The 17,021-nt window shown below is 41.0% G+C and overlaps 1 protein-coding gene across 1 annotated transcript in view; it reads right to left on the bottom strand.

Annotated features, from left to right (window-relative positions):
* Window positions 1–13,557: 13,557 nt before the first annotated feature.
* The window catches only part of SLC49A4 (solute carrier family 49 member 4), a 75,295-nt gene continuing 71,831 nt past the window's right edge, over window positions 13,558–17,021 (bottom strand). Inside the window, exon 9 of the mRNA XM_077767612.1 lies at window positions 13,558–14,614. Within this exon, the coding sequence (XP_077623738.1) occupies window positions 14,499–14,614 (116 nt within the window). The 3' untranslated portion in view covers window positions 13,558–14,498. The remainder of the gene's footprint in view (window positions 14,615–17,021) is intronic.

Here is a 17,021-nt window from a genome sequence, read left to right as displayed (position 1 = left end):
TAAATATACACATATATTCCCCAGAATAAATCTCCCCAGAAACAGTCTTAATGCCAACAATAAAATTAGATACTTTAAATTATAAAAGTTTCCATGGTCATGGGGGAATGTTCATAATATAATTAATTCATGATATAATTAATGTTAAGGACAGAAAATAAAAATACAGATAAGACCTGTTCTATATTAAAATAATTTACAGTAAGTGATGAGGGAGCATAAGGCAAGCTGATACTACCACCTCCCTGCCCCATCCCCCACTCCTGTTTCCAGCTGGGGTATGTGTGACATTCCTCAGACACTCCTGGCTGCTCCAGAACAAAAGAAAGGGAAAAACCAATGGTTCACCCATAGAGGTCACAGTCATGCAGGGCATGAGTCTCCATCAGTTTACAAATGTCTTAGTAAATTACAAGAAACAGGCAATCTTATCAATAGCCTAATCTCCAGAAACCTATAGACTCAGTTTCCCGGAGCCCTAACATCACACTCCCCTCCATGGTGAGGTGGAGAACAGAGGCAAAAAGGAAATGGTAGGTACAATTAAATTTCTTTACACCTCGTAGCCCGTTGACAAATACTTGAGGCAAATACAGAGTATAACACTTCTCCAGGAACTGCCTACTATCTTAATGTTAATGCCTTACTAGAGGAAAAGACTATCTTAGCTTGGCAATAGCTAGGCCTCTGTATCTTATGAGTCCTCTTTAATATATGAAAGTCCTTTTGGAAACCTCTTTTTTGCCTTTACCTCCCCCAACTCCATGGTATATAATTAGTCTGTCTTCACAACCCAGTGCAGCAACTTCGGTCCTCGGGTCCTGTCGCTGTGCTTTAATAAAATCACCTTCTTTGCACCAAAGACATGTCAAGCCTCAAGAATCCTTTCTTGGCCGTCAGCTCTGGACCTCCTCACCACCACCGCTCCAAAACTGCATCAGGAAGAAGTAAAGGAAGCATTATGCTTTTCTGTATTTTTAAAAATGAAGACTTTGGAACCTTCAAGAGGATAACAGCACTGTTTGGAAACTAATCCAGAAAGAAACACTTCCCTCTTAAAGGACATTGATGATTCTAAGTTTTCCCGAGACTGGGCTCCCCTCCACTTACCCATGGGTGTGCTTGCTTTGAAACGAAACAAGGAGATGCTTCCATGTTTTTGTGATGGATCTGAACTTACCTCAATAGCTTTTGTTGCTTGTTCTTATTTTTTTGTTGTTATTATTCTTTTGTTTTGTTTTTTTTTTAACAGAGAGAGAAGGAGCGCGTGCGCACTATGCACACGCACAAGTGGGGAAGGGGCAGAGGGAGAGGGAGAGAGAATCTTAAGCAGGTTCCTCGCTCAGTACAAGCCCAAAGCATGATGGTGAGATCCTGACCTGAGCGGAAATTGAGAGTCTGAGGCTTAACCAACTGAGCCACCCAGGCACTCAGCTGCTTGTTCTTTTGTTTCCAATTCCACAGAGGCAAATCCTTTTGGAGCCGAATTATACAAACAACATTGTCACATTTCCCAAATACTCTTTCGATGCAGCTGTGATCAACCTTTCTGGGAATGAACAACTATGATAAATTAGAGGCAGTATTAAATATGTAAGGATTTAATAACTCTCGCCTTACTCAGAGGGTCAATAAATTTTAACGTGACTATTCTAAAAAATTAAATGAAAATGAAGACTTTGGGAGTGCTACAAGAGGGAAGGAATGGAAGAAGGCAAATAACACTTATCAGGCAACCAAGATGTGCCAGGTGCTTTACGTTGATTGCTCTATTCCATCATCACCAGATCCATGGGAGGTAAGTATAATTATCCCCCCTTCCATTTTAATTATGTTTTTTTAATGGCTGAGGGAACAGGATCACCCAAAGAGACGAAGGAATTCCCAAGTCTCAGGGCTTGTTGGTGGAGGAGCAGGCTGTCCTGATCCCGAGCTCCTGTTTTCCCACCAAATCTTGCTGCCCAAATGCTCAGGGAGCTTTGGCTCCACTTCTACTGCCAGTTGGAGTTTGATTAAAAACAAAACGCGGACCACTTTATCACAAGTGCTTTCAATACACATTTATTGCAAAACCACAGCACAGTAACTATAACATCAACATGACCATATTTCCTAACTGAACAGGAGATCGCCATTTGAATGCGCATTCTCCAAAGAAGAGGAGGCTTATTATGTGGAAGCTCCTGCACTGTGAGTAATGACTAGAACACCCAATTCTCAACTAGGAGTTCTAAACCATTAAACATTTAATTACCACTTTGGCAAAGCAATGCACATTACCATTTCCACAATATAACAGCACAGAGATTTTAAATGCATCTTTATTTTTCAAAATCTTCAGTATTCACAATGTGTAAAATGAAGCAGAGTTTTAAATAAAATACTTTGCCAAAACATAGTTTCTTAAAAAGACCCGATGAAAAGGAGGGAAAATTGCACATGAATACAATTTGTCAGTGTTTACAGTTGACATTAACTATAGTTTTAAAAGAATAAAAATACTCAAGACTTCAACATTTCCTTACAAAAGTATACTTGGCCATAAAATAAAAGTCTATAAAACCCCAAATATTAAAAAAGTAAAACGCAAAAAAAATTTTTTTATTAAAATGTAATACAATCTTTACATGGTAAGAACTGTTTAAAAACGCACTGAACGCTTCCTAAATTGTGACGAGTGTCAGAGGGGAATTTATCACACGCACTTATGTTTTGACAGTTGCACAGACCCACGGCATCACAGAGCCGGGCCAGTAGATACGCACACAACACCCTCAGCGTCAAGTCTCAGGGGGGCCAGATTTTAAGCTCTCCCTGTCCCCCTGCACCTGTTCCCATTTACACCATGTCTTGTGCTGGGAAAAGAAAGTTTGCTGGTCACAGGGGGTGTCATAGGAAGCAGGGCACCTGCTGTCAGAGTCTGCATCTTTATGTTGCCTAGATCTTAGTGTTGCCATTTTAAAAGTCAGGTCCTGGAGCTGGGAGGAACCTCAAGAGATCATCTGGTCCATCCTCAGTCCCCTGGCATAGCCCTGACCCATCCTCTTAGAGCTTCAGAAGCAGGGAGTCTGCTGCAGCCTGCTGGACACTATTTCACTCTGGCAACCAGAGCTTCTTGGGTTTAACTGCAGCAGTTTCAGCCAAAAACCATTCCCAGGGTGCACCTGGATCCCAGCAGGAAAGGACTTTGTTTTTCCATAGACTGAATGAAAGGAGTCAGGGGCTTCACTGCAGCCTGAGACTGACAGGAGAGGGTGGGAGGCATGAACAGGAATGAGATTCAAGGCCAAGAGCCAGGCTCAAGGCTGAAGGCAGGGTCACCTACAGGAAACCCGGGAATNCCCCCCCCCCCCCCCCCCCGCTGTCCCCAGCATGGATGGTGGTGGCCTTGGGCTGAGGCAGCCTCCTACATGAGGCCCTGCAGGCATCCTACCTACCACCTGCTGCCTGGGCCTCTCTCTGCTGGCCTTCCTACCCTGCCGGGGAGTGCAGAGGCATGTATGCCAGAGAACTACGAACAGTATAAAATTAGACCAAATACATGGCTTAGGAACAGAAGGAGAACAACAAAGTGCTTTGGCTTTGGGATAGCGATTCTGGTTGGACAGGCTTTCTCGCTTGCTTCCAGGAGTGTGACTGAGAGGGTGGAGGTAGATGGAAAAATCTGAATGGAGTAAGGGATGGGAACTTGACTTGGATCTGAGTTCACTTGGACTACTCAAGATTTCTGTGCATCCAACAATTGGCATAAGAAGTAACTACACTGGCAGAGTGCATGAAACACAATAGGGTATTGAAAGTATGCCTTCAATTACAGAACATTCCCTGGAGTTTGGAAGGGAGGGGAGGTTGTTAAAGTTACAGACTTTGGAGTAAAACACAGTTCCTCTTGGGAGGCGGTGGATGTCTACATTGCCACTGCTTTCTCAGAACAGAACAGGAAACCCCACTCTGCCAGACAGGGCATCTGTAAGGGCGGGGCTCCCAGATGGCTGCCTCCACCTTCTAGCGTTCCCCCAGGCTTGAGAGCATGAAGTGGGAAATGTGGGGGCTCTTTGCCCACCGCTGCAATTCCTCCTCACTTGGGGTCCTCTGCCTTGATTTGTTCTGCGATCTCCCCTCTGCTACTCTATTTCTTGACTGCTCCTCTCTGGCCTCCATCCTCTGAAAGCAAGAACTTCTCAGTGCAAATGGGGAGTGGCTCTGGTACAGATGACAGGGAGGTTGTAGAATCTCCATCCCTCTTGAGCTGAGAAGGCAGTTGGCCAGACATGCTGCAGGCAGGATGTACTTGGAGGCAGGAGGCTGGGCCAGATGACTCAGTGAGAAGAAGCCAGATTCGGGACTATTTTCCAGAATCTACTTCTACTATAGTTCTGCCTCCAAACCTCCTTCTCCACTTTTGCTCGGCAGATATGTTAACAAATGCCTATAGGCCTGGCTTATGTCTCACTAACTCTTCCACAGAGGTCTCCCGGGCCTCCTTACACGGCCTTGTCTCCTCCTTGCTAGAAGGCTCGTCTCTCTGCCTAATCCCATGTCTAAATAAGCACTAACATATCAGAAATCTTTGGAAGCTTTCCCTAAAACCTTTCCCCTTTTTCAAGTCATCAAAACGTTTCTCTGCCTTTCCCTTCAAAAGCTATCCAGGAGTATTTTATACTAAGGTTATACAGAGCCATACGTTGATTAGGGACATGCATGGATTTTTTTTTTTAACTTTTTTTTTTTTTACAAATAGTTTATTGTCAAATTAGTTTCCACATAACACTCAGTGCTCATCCCCACAAGTGTCCTCCTCCATGCCCATCCCTCCTCCCCCCCCACATCCATCAGTCCTCAGTTTTTGTCAGCATTCAAGCGTCTCTCATGGTTTGCCTCTCTCCCTTTCCCCCACCATTTCCCCCCTCCTTCTCCCCCTTGTTCCTCCGTCAAGTTCCTCCTAATCCTCCTATACGGGGACATGCATGGATTTTTAATGGCCCAAGAAAATAGGATTTAGAATATATTCTTCCAAATAGAGTAAGATCCCATGAATAATTGTAGAAATAAGCTACAGGGGTGCCTGGGTGGCTCAGTCAGTTAAGCCTCGACTCTTATTTCGGCTCAGTTTATGATCTCACTGTTTACGAGTTCAAGCCCTGCATCGACTCTGTACTGACAGTGCACAGCCTGCTTGGGATTCTTTCTCTCCTTCTCTCTCTGTCCTTTCCCTGCTTGTGTTCCCACTCCCTCAAAATAAAGTTAAAAAAAAAAAAAGTACAAAGCTTTCAGCAGCCTTTTGAGGGTGTTGCTAGCTTTGAATTACAGTTTTTATGAATGTGAGGGCCAGGACACTATCTTACTTGTTTCGGCATCCTCAGTGCCTCACCCAGGGCTCAGGATGCAGCAGGAGCCCAAAATATACCGGCTGAATTATGAGATCCAGCCTCCTCCATTCTAGATCTTTTTTCTTTTTTCTCTTCTAATATGATCTGCCTCTCCTGGCATTTAATATTGGCTATGATGAAATCCCTGCCTGACTATTTTAGAATGTTCCATTATGTTCAAATTGTATTATGAAGTACACAGAAGGAAAAAGATCATAGTCTGCTCTAAGATAAAAGAAGCAATTTTGTAAGAAAAAAATTAAAGTTAAAAAAAATGAAATAAATTCTAGGACCTAGCTAACGAAGAATTTACTGGTAGAGCAATATTGATAAAAGACCGAAGGAATAGGAAGGGAATCAGCAGCTTCATCAGCGGGTTCATCAGAATAACCTTTCCCCCAGTCAANAAATTCTAGGACCTAGCTAACGAAGAATTTACTGGTAGAGCAATATTGATAAAAGACCGAAGGAATAGGAAGGGAATCAGCAGCGGGTTCATCAGAATAACCTTTCCCCCAGTCAGGTGGAAGGACAATTACAGGCGACAGAAGGTAGCATGGAGTTGCCCTGCCCAGGAGGCTGTACTAAGCTTGAGTTAAAAAGACAACAAATATGGAAAGGTTTCTTTCTCTATTCTGAGATAAAAGAGGGTGAGGTGTCAGGGCTAAGACATCAATCAATGTTTTTTCCCTGAAAAGTGAAAGGGCAATTGCAGTTCCTTGGGATGGCGAGCAAGGATTCCAGGGCAGGAGCTGAGAGGACTAGGGGATTAGGGAGGGGAGGGATGGCCACATCGGAGACACCGACGTCACCTACTAAAACAATTTCTCAGCAATAACTTCCTCATCGGGAAGAGCAATACAATGTGAACGAGTGAGTTCAGGAAAGAACTAAGAAGAAAGAGACTACCCCAACACCCCCCTTCAATCTTAGCTGAATTCCGCTGGGCTGACCCCATCCTGCCTGCGGCAGGTGAAATGGGAGCCATCACTTCTCATGACTTCTTCCTAAACAGAAATAGGTGGTTGTGTGTGTGGGTCAAGGAAGCAATTTTGTTTTGGACATGTGGATGCAGTTTTAGTGGGAGGGAAGCAGAATTTTCCTAAAGCTTAATTTTCACAAGCCTCCAAGATGATATATTCCTGGTGGAGAGGGAGATACTGAAACTGGGGACATTTGCGTAAATAAAATCATCTGCACAACTAAACCCTGCCCTTTTTAGCATCTTTGGGTTTCTGTGAAGGCTTCGAGGACCAGGACATTGCTAGTGATGCATCAAGTGTGCTTGGGTTCACTCAAAATCTCCAGTCTCCAGAATAGCCCTTTATCTACCCGACAGGCCAAAATCCCAAGCTCTATTATTACAAATCCTTCCTTTTGGTGTTTAGTCTTTGTTCTTTGTTAAAATTCAAAGAGACTCACAAGGACTTGTGAACAGGTGTATCTTAGTGTGTGCACAGTTGTTCAATTTGTCTTTGGAGGAAGGTGCAGGTGCTGACAAACTTCCCAGCTTCCAGAAGGACTAGTAACCTTCCCCAGCCCTGTAATGATGGTAAGGTTTGGGGGTCCTCATGCCAGAATTGATTCTGTGCTCCCACATAGATACAGGCCCTGTCTACGATGAAAATTTCAAAGGGACAAAATATCCTTTCCTTGAAATCAGTTGCGGTTAATGATGGCATAAGAAAGATATTTAGGTTCCTGCTGGCATAATTAAGGATTTGGGAAACTGTCATGATTTCTTTTAATTGCTAGCTAAGGAGAGCATTTGTTTTTGTTTTTAAAACTATATCTAAAAGGTCCTGAAGGGTAGAAACATCTTTTGTTTTTCTGATTATCTTTCACAGGCACGCACGGCACACGTGTAATTACTCGGTATACAGAATGAATAAAAGGATGAATGAAGGAATGAACAGGTATGTTGACGGCCTGAGAGTTTCTCTCATTGCCTGACAGCTATAACACATCACTCTTATAACAATTCCTCATTTATTTGAGACGATAATGTATAATTGGAAGTACCGGTGGATAGGTATTGCTCTCATGTTGTTTTCTACTTTCTGTGGTGTGTGACCAATAGGTGTAGACAACTTTTCAGCTGAAAGAAACATCTACTCTAACCCTCTTAATTTAGAGGTGTGGAAGCTGAAGTTCACAGAGAACAGGTGATTTGGCCAAGGCCCCAAGGATGCTCAGCAGCTGCCCTGGAGACACAGGCTGAGACCCAGGCCTCCGGACTCCCAGCCTCATCTTTTTTTTGGTTCATTTCTCTCTCTGACAGCTGTTGTGCTCTCATTGGAATCTCAGTGAAGCCTTATTTACTAACGCTTGCTCACAGGTCAGAGCTCGGCATGCTAAGCCTCTGCTCTCATTCAGTAAAATATCTGCACAGCTCTACTGACAGAATGTGGCCACACAGAGATGACATGGTTGGAAAGCAACTTACAATTCTTTTGGTGTCATGACTCTCAAAATCTAAGTTTGAGGATGGGCTTTTGCATCTGATCTGACAGTTTGATTTCTACAGGTGCAAACCCATTACTGACTCATGATGAATCGAAGCAAGCCGAGAGATGGGTTCCTGGCTTGGCCTGATTCCAGGGAGCAAATGCAGTACTCTGACCTGGCTCCCAGAATGCTATCTTGACATCAAATGGCAGATTTTTCTCTTATTGGTTTTGATAAATTTAATAAACACTGCAATTCATATACAAAGTCCTTTGGGGGAAATAAACAGCACCTGTAGCTTATCTCCTACCACAGACAATGAAACAGCCATTTCTTCTTGTGAATGTGTGTGCAGTGGACTCGTCCATGTGTTCACAGGAGGGTGACCGCACACATGGAAACATGAAGGTGCTGGAAAGCTCTGCAGTTTGAAATGCTTAGTCATTTCCTACTACTTAAGTAAGAATGGACCTGAGTTTGTGAACTGGAAGAGACCTGAGGGAATATCCTTCTTCACTCCTTCATTTCAGAGATGTGATGAATGAGAAATGAAGTGACTTGCTCCAGGTCAAACGGCTGAAGATACCAGGCCTGGAACATGGGGGCTCTTGGGTCTCTCCAGTCTAGTTCATGAAAAAACTGGCCAGCTCGCCTTTCTAATGCTGGCCACTCAAAATATCTGGGTTTCAACACAGCTTGCTTTCAAGAATAGTCAGGAATACGTAAGAAGACACAACCAGAAACGGGAAAGCTGGATGGGAAGATGGGCAGGAAAGGAAGAGGTGACCAAACCAACCTATGCTCTTGTCCTGGTATAATTCATCAGTTTTATGGGTGGCCAGCTTGATAGATAGGGTAGCTGAGGAAGGTGGTCAGGAAAATAGGAAGGGTTACCGGAATCTTGATTAGCCGCTGTTTAAAAAAATGGAATCACATAGTTTATTGTCTTGACTCTGCCTTCTATGGTACTGTGTGCCTCTGCTGAGACGAGGAAGCCCTGTCAAGAAAATCTATTTGGGTTTTGGGTGTGGGTCATTCACTTTCTTTTTTCACAGTACATGGGCTTTAGTTGGTGACATAAAAACAGAAACTCTATTTCCAATAAGAAAACCAGGATATTGCATGTTGGAGTTCATCATTAAGCTTTAGGATGTTATAGAGTTTGACAGTACACAACCAGGTTTGTGAAATGTCTTTACTAACCTCTCCTACATTTGATAGAGACTCATCTGGAAGAGCAATAAGGATCTCAGAAACTCCTGCTTCTGCCCAAGACTGTTAAAGCCAACATGATCTATGAAATAGTTCCCTAGATGACTTGATTTTAAATCCCCTCTAAGTTTCTATACATGTGTATGCCAATGCATAGAAAAATTTCTGAAAGGATTCATAAAGAATACTTTGGAAAAGGGGAATGGATAGTCAGCACATGTTTGTATGGAGGTAGACTTTGCTCTCTATTTCTGTACTGGGTATTTGATAATGGATAAACATTCATGCATTTCTTGTTTAATTTTCAAAAATTGGAAAGAAATGGAAGAAAGTTTACTCAAAAAATTTGTTGCTGGTTACTGCATTGATCACTTATGGAAAGAATGCTGGTCTAAGACTCAGTTTACAAGCTAAAACTTGCCTGTGGCATTGAACCTGAAAGGTTCTCTGTTAATTTGTAAAATGAGGTAATTGGATTCGATCATCTCCTTGATTCCATGATCCATCTGGGTTAATGGGAAGAAATCAATCTAAATTAGAAAAAAATCTAAATTAAGTTGAACTAAGCAGACATTTCACTTTTTATCATTTAGGTAAATTAAAAGTGTCTCCAAGTCATTCTTGCCACTCTGGTCAAGACTGTAGAAGCCTAGGGGTGCCTGGGTGGCTCAGTCGGTTAAGCGTCAGACTTCGGCTCAGGTCATGATCTCGTGGTTCGTGGATTCGAGCCCCGCATCGGGCTCTGTGCTGACAGCCAGCTCAGAGCCTGGAGCCTGTTTCAGATTCTGTGTCTCCCTCTCTCTCTGACCCTCCCCTGCTCACGCTGTCTCTCTATCCCTCTCTCTCAGAAATAAATAAAACATTTAAAAAAAAAAATTGTAGAAGCCTCCCTTGCAGACTAGAAGAGCCAGGAGGGAGGGAACTCTGAGAGCACTGCGGTATGGGGTTAGAGCTAAAATGGTCTATTGTTTCCCTCATTTTATCGAGTGGCTGAAATGAATTCCATGCTTTCATTTTTTTAGTTGGCTTTTTTTGGGGGTTGTTTTGTTTTAGTTTTAGTATTTTTTTTAAAGGTAATTCTCCCTTGTTGGATGAAAGAACAGCTAGGGTGGGGTGACCTTTTGTTCTCACTTTCTGAGTGTGGGCTGAGATGGAAAGCTATTATAATAGAGGCTTTCCAGGTTCCAAGGAGCAACAGAAAGACTACAGAAGGCAGATTAATCAGTCCCTAATCTAAAATGCGACAAATAATAACTAGAAAAGCATGTTAGAGACCTTTGTCATTCCCATTTCAGTGAATATTCTAACTTATCAGACTTGCCGTGGGAAGAAATGATAAATCTTTCCGGATTACTCATGCTAGTGTCCTGCTCAGGAGAGGGAAGCCTAGGTGCGTGGCCTTAGAGGCATTCAAGAATGAGACCAGGCTTTTGCCTCAGAGCTTAGGGTGGGGCTCAGGGTGAAGCCTGAGCCAGGAGGTCGGAATGAGGAAGCGGAGACCTAGGAGAGTCTCAGACACCTGAAAGGACATGCGTGCTTAGGGTTGCCAAGGGGTCTGCTAACTGAGCACTACCTCCATTGAGCACAAAGTATCCAGTGGATGCTGTTAAAAGAGCACCCCAAAATCTCCCCGTCAGCTTTTGTTCTTCTCCAGTGGCCCAGCACCACCTGCCCCTGGAGTATCGCTTCTATTTTCCTAACAGACTGGAGATGGTATGGAAATAAACTTTAGTTTGTCCCTTTCAGTATAATTCCAAATTAAAGTGGATTTCTATTGTTCCTCTATCTATAAAAAGGTCTAGTCAAATTTCCTCATAGTTTTCTGTATGTTTCTTTTTTAATATGGCACTTTCTTCATATCACAGCTTTTGCACTTATTATATCAGATGGTATAATCACAGTAATTCCTGCACTTATTATTTCAGGCACAAGTGTGGAATTAATGTGATTTAAAAAAATTTTTAACATTAATTTAAAATAAATTTACTGTGCATTTGTATTTGATCTTGAGTTTAAAATGCAGCTTCTACTTATGCAAGCAGCAAGATGAATGCCTATATTTTAGTAAAAATAATAGTAAAAAACCCAATTTAAAGTAGATGGGAATTTAATCTCTTCAATTTAAAATCTCTTAGCTTGAATCCCTCATTAGAAGGGCTGCATAAAAACAAGCTGTAAACATTCTCAATAATTAAGCATAAATATATGATCTATGATAAAGCTTGGCCCTTAAGCCATATATGCTTAAATATACAAAATTATCCTTGTATTTGATTCCCTCGTTATTTTATTAGCTCCATCCTCCAGTGAAGTGCATTTGTGTGTGTAATTATCTTGCTCCTATACCTCGACCATGGGCCATATTAAAAAATGTTTCTTCCCATAAACTGTGAAGTATTCATTGATAAGCCACAGGGAATTTAACTATAAAATGTCCTTACCAATTAATGCTGTTGACTTGGTTTATGAGGATTGAATTATTCATCAGAATCTTTTTATATCATGTCCCTATACAAGCTAAGACTTAGAGACGTTAGAGCACCAACGGGGTGAAGAAAACAGAATGATCTTACTTTAAAAAGTCACCTCAATTGGACCCCTGTACTTTCCACACTCCATAATGATGATTTGTTCTTAAGTCCTGCTGTGTATGAACATAGAGGGATGCTCATGAACACCCCCAGAAGTCCAAATTAAGCTGAAGTTTTGTGAGATGGGGAAAAACACTGGTTTGAGGGTCAGATGGTGTGGGTTTTGGTTGATTTACTTTTGTCACTATCTAGGATTGTGACCTTCGGCAAGACCCTTAACCTCTCTGGGATGGTTTCTATAAATTCTAAAATGAGGGGTTGGCTTAGTGCAAGGTTAAGACTTCTTTCGCTGGGGGTGCCTGAGTAGCTCAGTCGGTTAAGCATCCGACTTCAGCTCAGGTCACGATCTCACGGTTCATGGGTTCGAGCCCTGCATTGGGCTCTGTGCTGACAGCTAGCTCAGAGCCTGGAGCCTGCTTCACATTCTGTGTCTCCCTCTCTCTGCCTCTTCCCTGCTCATGCTCTGTCTCAAAAGAAATAAACATTAAAAAATTTTTAAAAAAGAGTTCTTTCATTATAAAATTTCATTAAGACTCCGTAGTATTTGTTTAGAAAGTACAGAGACAACAGCTGTTCTATTTTGATGCATGCTAGAAATAATCACAAAAAGTAAAAAAAATAAAAATAAAAATAAACATGACTTGGAACATTCAAGAAATACTGTGTAATTCTCTCCCCACCTCCAAAGCCCTTTGGTTCTATCAGGTTTGGTATATGAAATTTTGATCACTTAAAACATTGCAGTTCGGAAACAGAACAAGCATTTGCCAGATATAAACAAGCTGGAAGGACCCATCTCATCTCATGTATGCTAAGAACAATGGCTGGTGTCTGGTACAATGTAGGAATTTCTGGTCATACAACTAAATAGTCATTTAGGTAATATTTTAAAGTGTTTTTCTTTACTTTGTATTAGAAGTAGAATTTAATTAAAGTGTTCTGTATCATGTCTCATTACAGCAAAATTTCATACAGCGGTCCTCAAAGACAATAGTTCTGACTACAACTAAATACTTCATAATTCTTCCCTCTCTGTTCTGTCTTCTGTCTACACAGGAAGGGGTGGTGCTTATTTTAGCCCTGGCTCACAGACTACTCATATCTTTAGTGGCTGGCTTTCAATCATCTTCAAGAAATCTGCTTTATTTTTATTTAAGAATGACAGGGTTAATTGGAACTAAGCCCAGCCTTCATCTTCTTCTCTATAGCAAGGTCCTTAGTTTTTTCAGTTCTTGATGCTAAGTTAGCAGGATGGCTATAAAGGGGCTGATTTAAAGGTGACTGAAGACAGATGCTGAAGGGGAGGATTTTCTTACTTTTCAAGGAACACAGTTTAGGATCTTAGAAGGCTTAGATCACCCTCTGAGATGGAGGTGAGCTAATACAAAGAGGGGAGAGGAGGGGCATTTGGGACCGCATATGACAGTGTGTACACATGTGTAGAGAGGAGCAGAAAGGAGTGCCAACTAGCTCTCTTTAACCACATTTTACTCCCATAGCTAATGGAAGAAGCTGGCTTGTGCTCTGTCCAGAAGAAGACAAATAAAACACAAATTCAGCTGACAATGAAGATGTAAATTTCAGGTGAGGAAAAAAAGAGGGGGTTGAAGGAAGCTGAGAATAATGAAGGCAAAGAAAGTACTATTCTTGTCTTTCTGGGAAAACATTTGGTTTTCTTGGGTAAGGGGAATTATGTAAGTGTGAACAGTGGCAATAGCATAATCCCACCGAAGCATATTTTATGTCACGGTGAAATACATGTCTGAGAGCTGTCCAGTGAGTAACTGTCATTTTTTTTTTAAAGCTATCATCCATACAAAGAAAATAGGTACCAGCAAAATATCGTCCTCTTAAATGTATGGACTCCATAGAGAACTGAATATTTCACAACCTGAATTGAAATACAAGAATGCAATTCAGAAATAACTCAACAGATCTGAAGGTTTCAATGTTATAAATTGTTATTTTCAAACATGGGCCATTTAATAAAACGCAACCCTAGTAACTAATAGCTGGTGCTGGACTTTATATCCCACGTCACCATGTACATATGCATATATATAGGCTGAAGACACAGAACGTTCCATGGGATTTGTCATTTCACTTTTAACAAAGTGCTAAATCAGAACGGAATTACATTTTTCATACAATACTTAATGCGACTATATTAAACATTTAGTCACCTTTAATATAATTATTTAAGAGCCTAGTAGATGAAATTGTATTTCACAGAAACAAGGATAAGTTGATATCGAGACACAAAGTATGTGCTCTGAAGTCACTGGGAAGCACCTGTTCACCATAATAAAGATGGCCAAAGGTTTCCGACCTAATTAAAAATAAGGAGTCACATAAGAAATGGCTTTATTAGAAAAAACGTAGTGTACACATGGCTAAATTTTATCATCGATATAACTGTTGGCTATTTTATAACTAAAGTCTGATATAGGGCTTAAACTTCTTTAGAAGTTAGTGGCATTTCTTCCTATTCTGATATGTGACTTCAGTAAGGTATGTGATAGATACCCTTTATTTCTTCCCATAATTACAACTAATCAATCAGTAGTTTAGCACTGGCACAGAACATAGAGGGCATTATTTAGGTAGTGCTTTATGTGTAGGATCTCCACACTTCCAACCCCAGAACCAGGCACGGGTATGCCATTTAGAGTCTTTACGTCCCCTATTATCACTCAAGTCCCACGTTATTGTTACCTAGTAGTCATGAAATGAATGTGATCATCTGTAACCTGACAAAACCTCTGAGTGAAGTTTCTCTCTTCTCCTTTTTTTTCCTGTCAAGGTGTGCAACTCTGAGCAAATGTGCAGTATGCCGTATGATTTTCAGTCCCTTTCACACTCGTTCAAGTCTGTGCTATTACACTGAGACAACCACATCAAGATAGAGTCTGTCATAAGATTCCCTGAAGCACAGAATGAGGAGGAGACTGAGCAAACACGACCCGGGAAGGCACCAGTTGAACCAAGACAACTCTGTAAGACAAAAACACGCAGTTGTGAGCATTCACACATCACCGGCAGAACAGCACCTGTATGCCGGGAGCAATCGTTGTACATTATTCCAAAGCACTTATACTGAATGCATCATGGAAGGCCTGGAAACCAGTGTTCAATGAACAGTGGCGATCTGGAGTCTAGGTGATACATGTGATGTATTATATCGCTTTCATGTGGGACATTTTAAATCAATATTATTAGTAACTTTTCGTCAGTTTAACTCACCTTGACCTTGGTGGCAAAAAAAGAAAAAATCTATTCCTTCAAAGAAAAAAAAAAAAATCAATCCCCTTTAAATGTTCGGTGGCTGTTTTTTAATACCCTCTATCACTATCACTCTCTCTCTGTTGAGAAATATCTGATGGGTAAGAAAGACAAGAAAATGACCTGAATTTTGAGATAACATTTTTAGATTTTCTTGGACAGAAATATCAAGTTCTCAGCAAGTTGTAGTGATTGTAAGACAGGTTAGAAAATATATGAAAAAAATAAAACAAATTAATCCTAATTCTACCCTCAGAAGAACTACTGTGAATATTTTGGTTTATTTCTTTCTGTTTTTTCCCCCCTACCAGCATAAATGATATGTATGATACCAATTTATCTGAACACCTATAGGAATCCTCTAAACAGGCAATTCTGCTGTTACTTGATTTAATGGTACTGAGAACATGCTTCTTCAAAACTGCTCGCTCATGAATTCAGGGCCTGCCCACAGGCCAATCCCAGCCTCGTGCTACAAGACACACCAGCTCTCTGTGGCTGCCTGTGGCTGCCTCCTTCGGCTCCTGTGGCCCTTGACCTGTGCATCTGTTCAGCTCCCTTCTACCCAACCCTCCTTGGCAGGCAGTCCTGAAGCTCTGGGAGCACAAGTCAGCAGCCCCCTGGCATGAAGAGGTTGGGTTGGTGGTGGTGGGGATAACGTCCCTAGTTTAATATCTATCTATTTAGCAATTTCAATGAAGACAACAACAACAACAACAACAACAACAACAAATAAAGGGGAAAAAGCTCCCTGGTATATTTTTTTCCCTTGGGCATTGGTATAGGTTTATATTTTCCTTTTGTACTTCTACAGACTACTAATACTGCCTTAATCTTCAAAAATCATCCTAAAGATTTCTACACTGCTGCTTTAGTTCAATCCATAATTCATATGGCTAAAAGAGCAATTTATGCTCAGGAATGGAAATCATAAAACCAAGTGGTAAGAAAAGGTGCTGAAATACCCTTTTTCTGTAATATGCTTACAAAAGCAGGCTCCCTACCTCTCAATTTTTACATTTTAAAAGTCAGACATGCTATTCTATAGCATACAACAAAGACATACATTTCAATGGTATTTCTATGCAAAGCTGTATCTGTGCTTTACTTGGATTGAGTATAATCTAAACACCCAGGAAGGCTGTGACCCCTGGAATCTTGTCTTTATTCTGATATCACCTGAAATGACACACCAGCATTTTCAGCTTTTATATTAACCATGTAGCTTCTGGATTTCTGGTGATAATTTTAACAGGCAAAAAGAAGCAGTAAAAAAAATTTAAAAAGAGTAAAACGAGAGAAAAAGCAGTAAAATAGAACAGCATAATGTTTATATTAAAAGTGAACATTCTAACTTTAAGGTCAAATTTTAAGCAAGAGCTAAAAAAAAGTATGGTACTTGACAAAGTAGTCTACAACAATGGCATTTTCCAATCTTAAGAGATTGTATTTTATGGGGAGCTAGAGTAACACACATGTAGCCACAACCGACTTGTCCTTGCTCACCTCAAATCTAGAAATTTATCGAATATTGCTAAAGCAGACCTTTTATTTCATCAGAGTTGTAAAATTTTTCCTTCTCCCTGATTTGAGATGAAATCTATAAAAATGCCTCATAATTGCTGTTTAGTGTTATGGTTTGTTTTTACTACTGTGCCTCCCTCTGAATAGTCAAGTCCACCTTTTAATTAAGTTCACTTGGCTCAACTAACTACAAGTATTCTTTGAAATTATTTGCCATTTCAGAAAGCCAAAATATATGCATCATCCATTTTCCCGCTGAAAACCATTCACGTAAACCACAGCTTAGGTGCTCTAATAAGCAGGAAAAGCCTTGCTTGAAAGTTTAACATGAACTTCCAGTAGCAAAGTCATCTGCTGTCCTTTCTGAGCCTGGTGTCATAAGACGTAACTGAACCGACAGAGTCCTAATTCACTGAAACTTTCCTACACTTGACACCTTTTTAAAAGGAGCACAGTTCTTTAATATTCCTTCTTTTGGTCTTTCACTAGAGATAATATTAATCCATTCTACACAATTTGCCTCTCTATTTCTGCTGGTTCTCTGTCATTTATTATATATACTACATCCTGAGTACTCCCTGCCAGTTTTACAGTG

This window comes from Crocuta crocuta, unplaced genomic scaffold, assembly GCF_008692635.1.
Source record: "Crocuta crocuta isolate KB4526 unplaced genomic scaffold, BGI_CrCroc_1.0 scaffold45, whole genome shotgun sequence".
Taxonomy (NCBI): Eukaryota; Metazoa; Chordata; class Mammalia; order Carnivora; family Hyaenidae; genus Crocuta; species Crocuta crocuta.
Note: the sequence above shows the minus strand (reverse complement) of the source record. Positions and strands in the feature narration are given on the sequence as shown.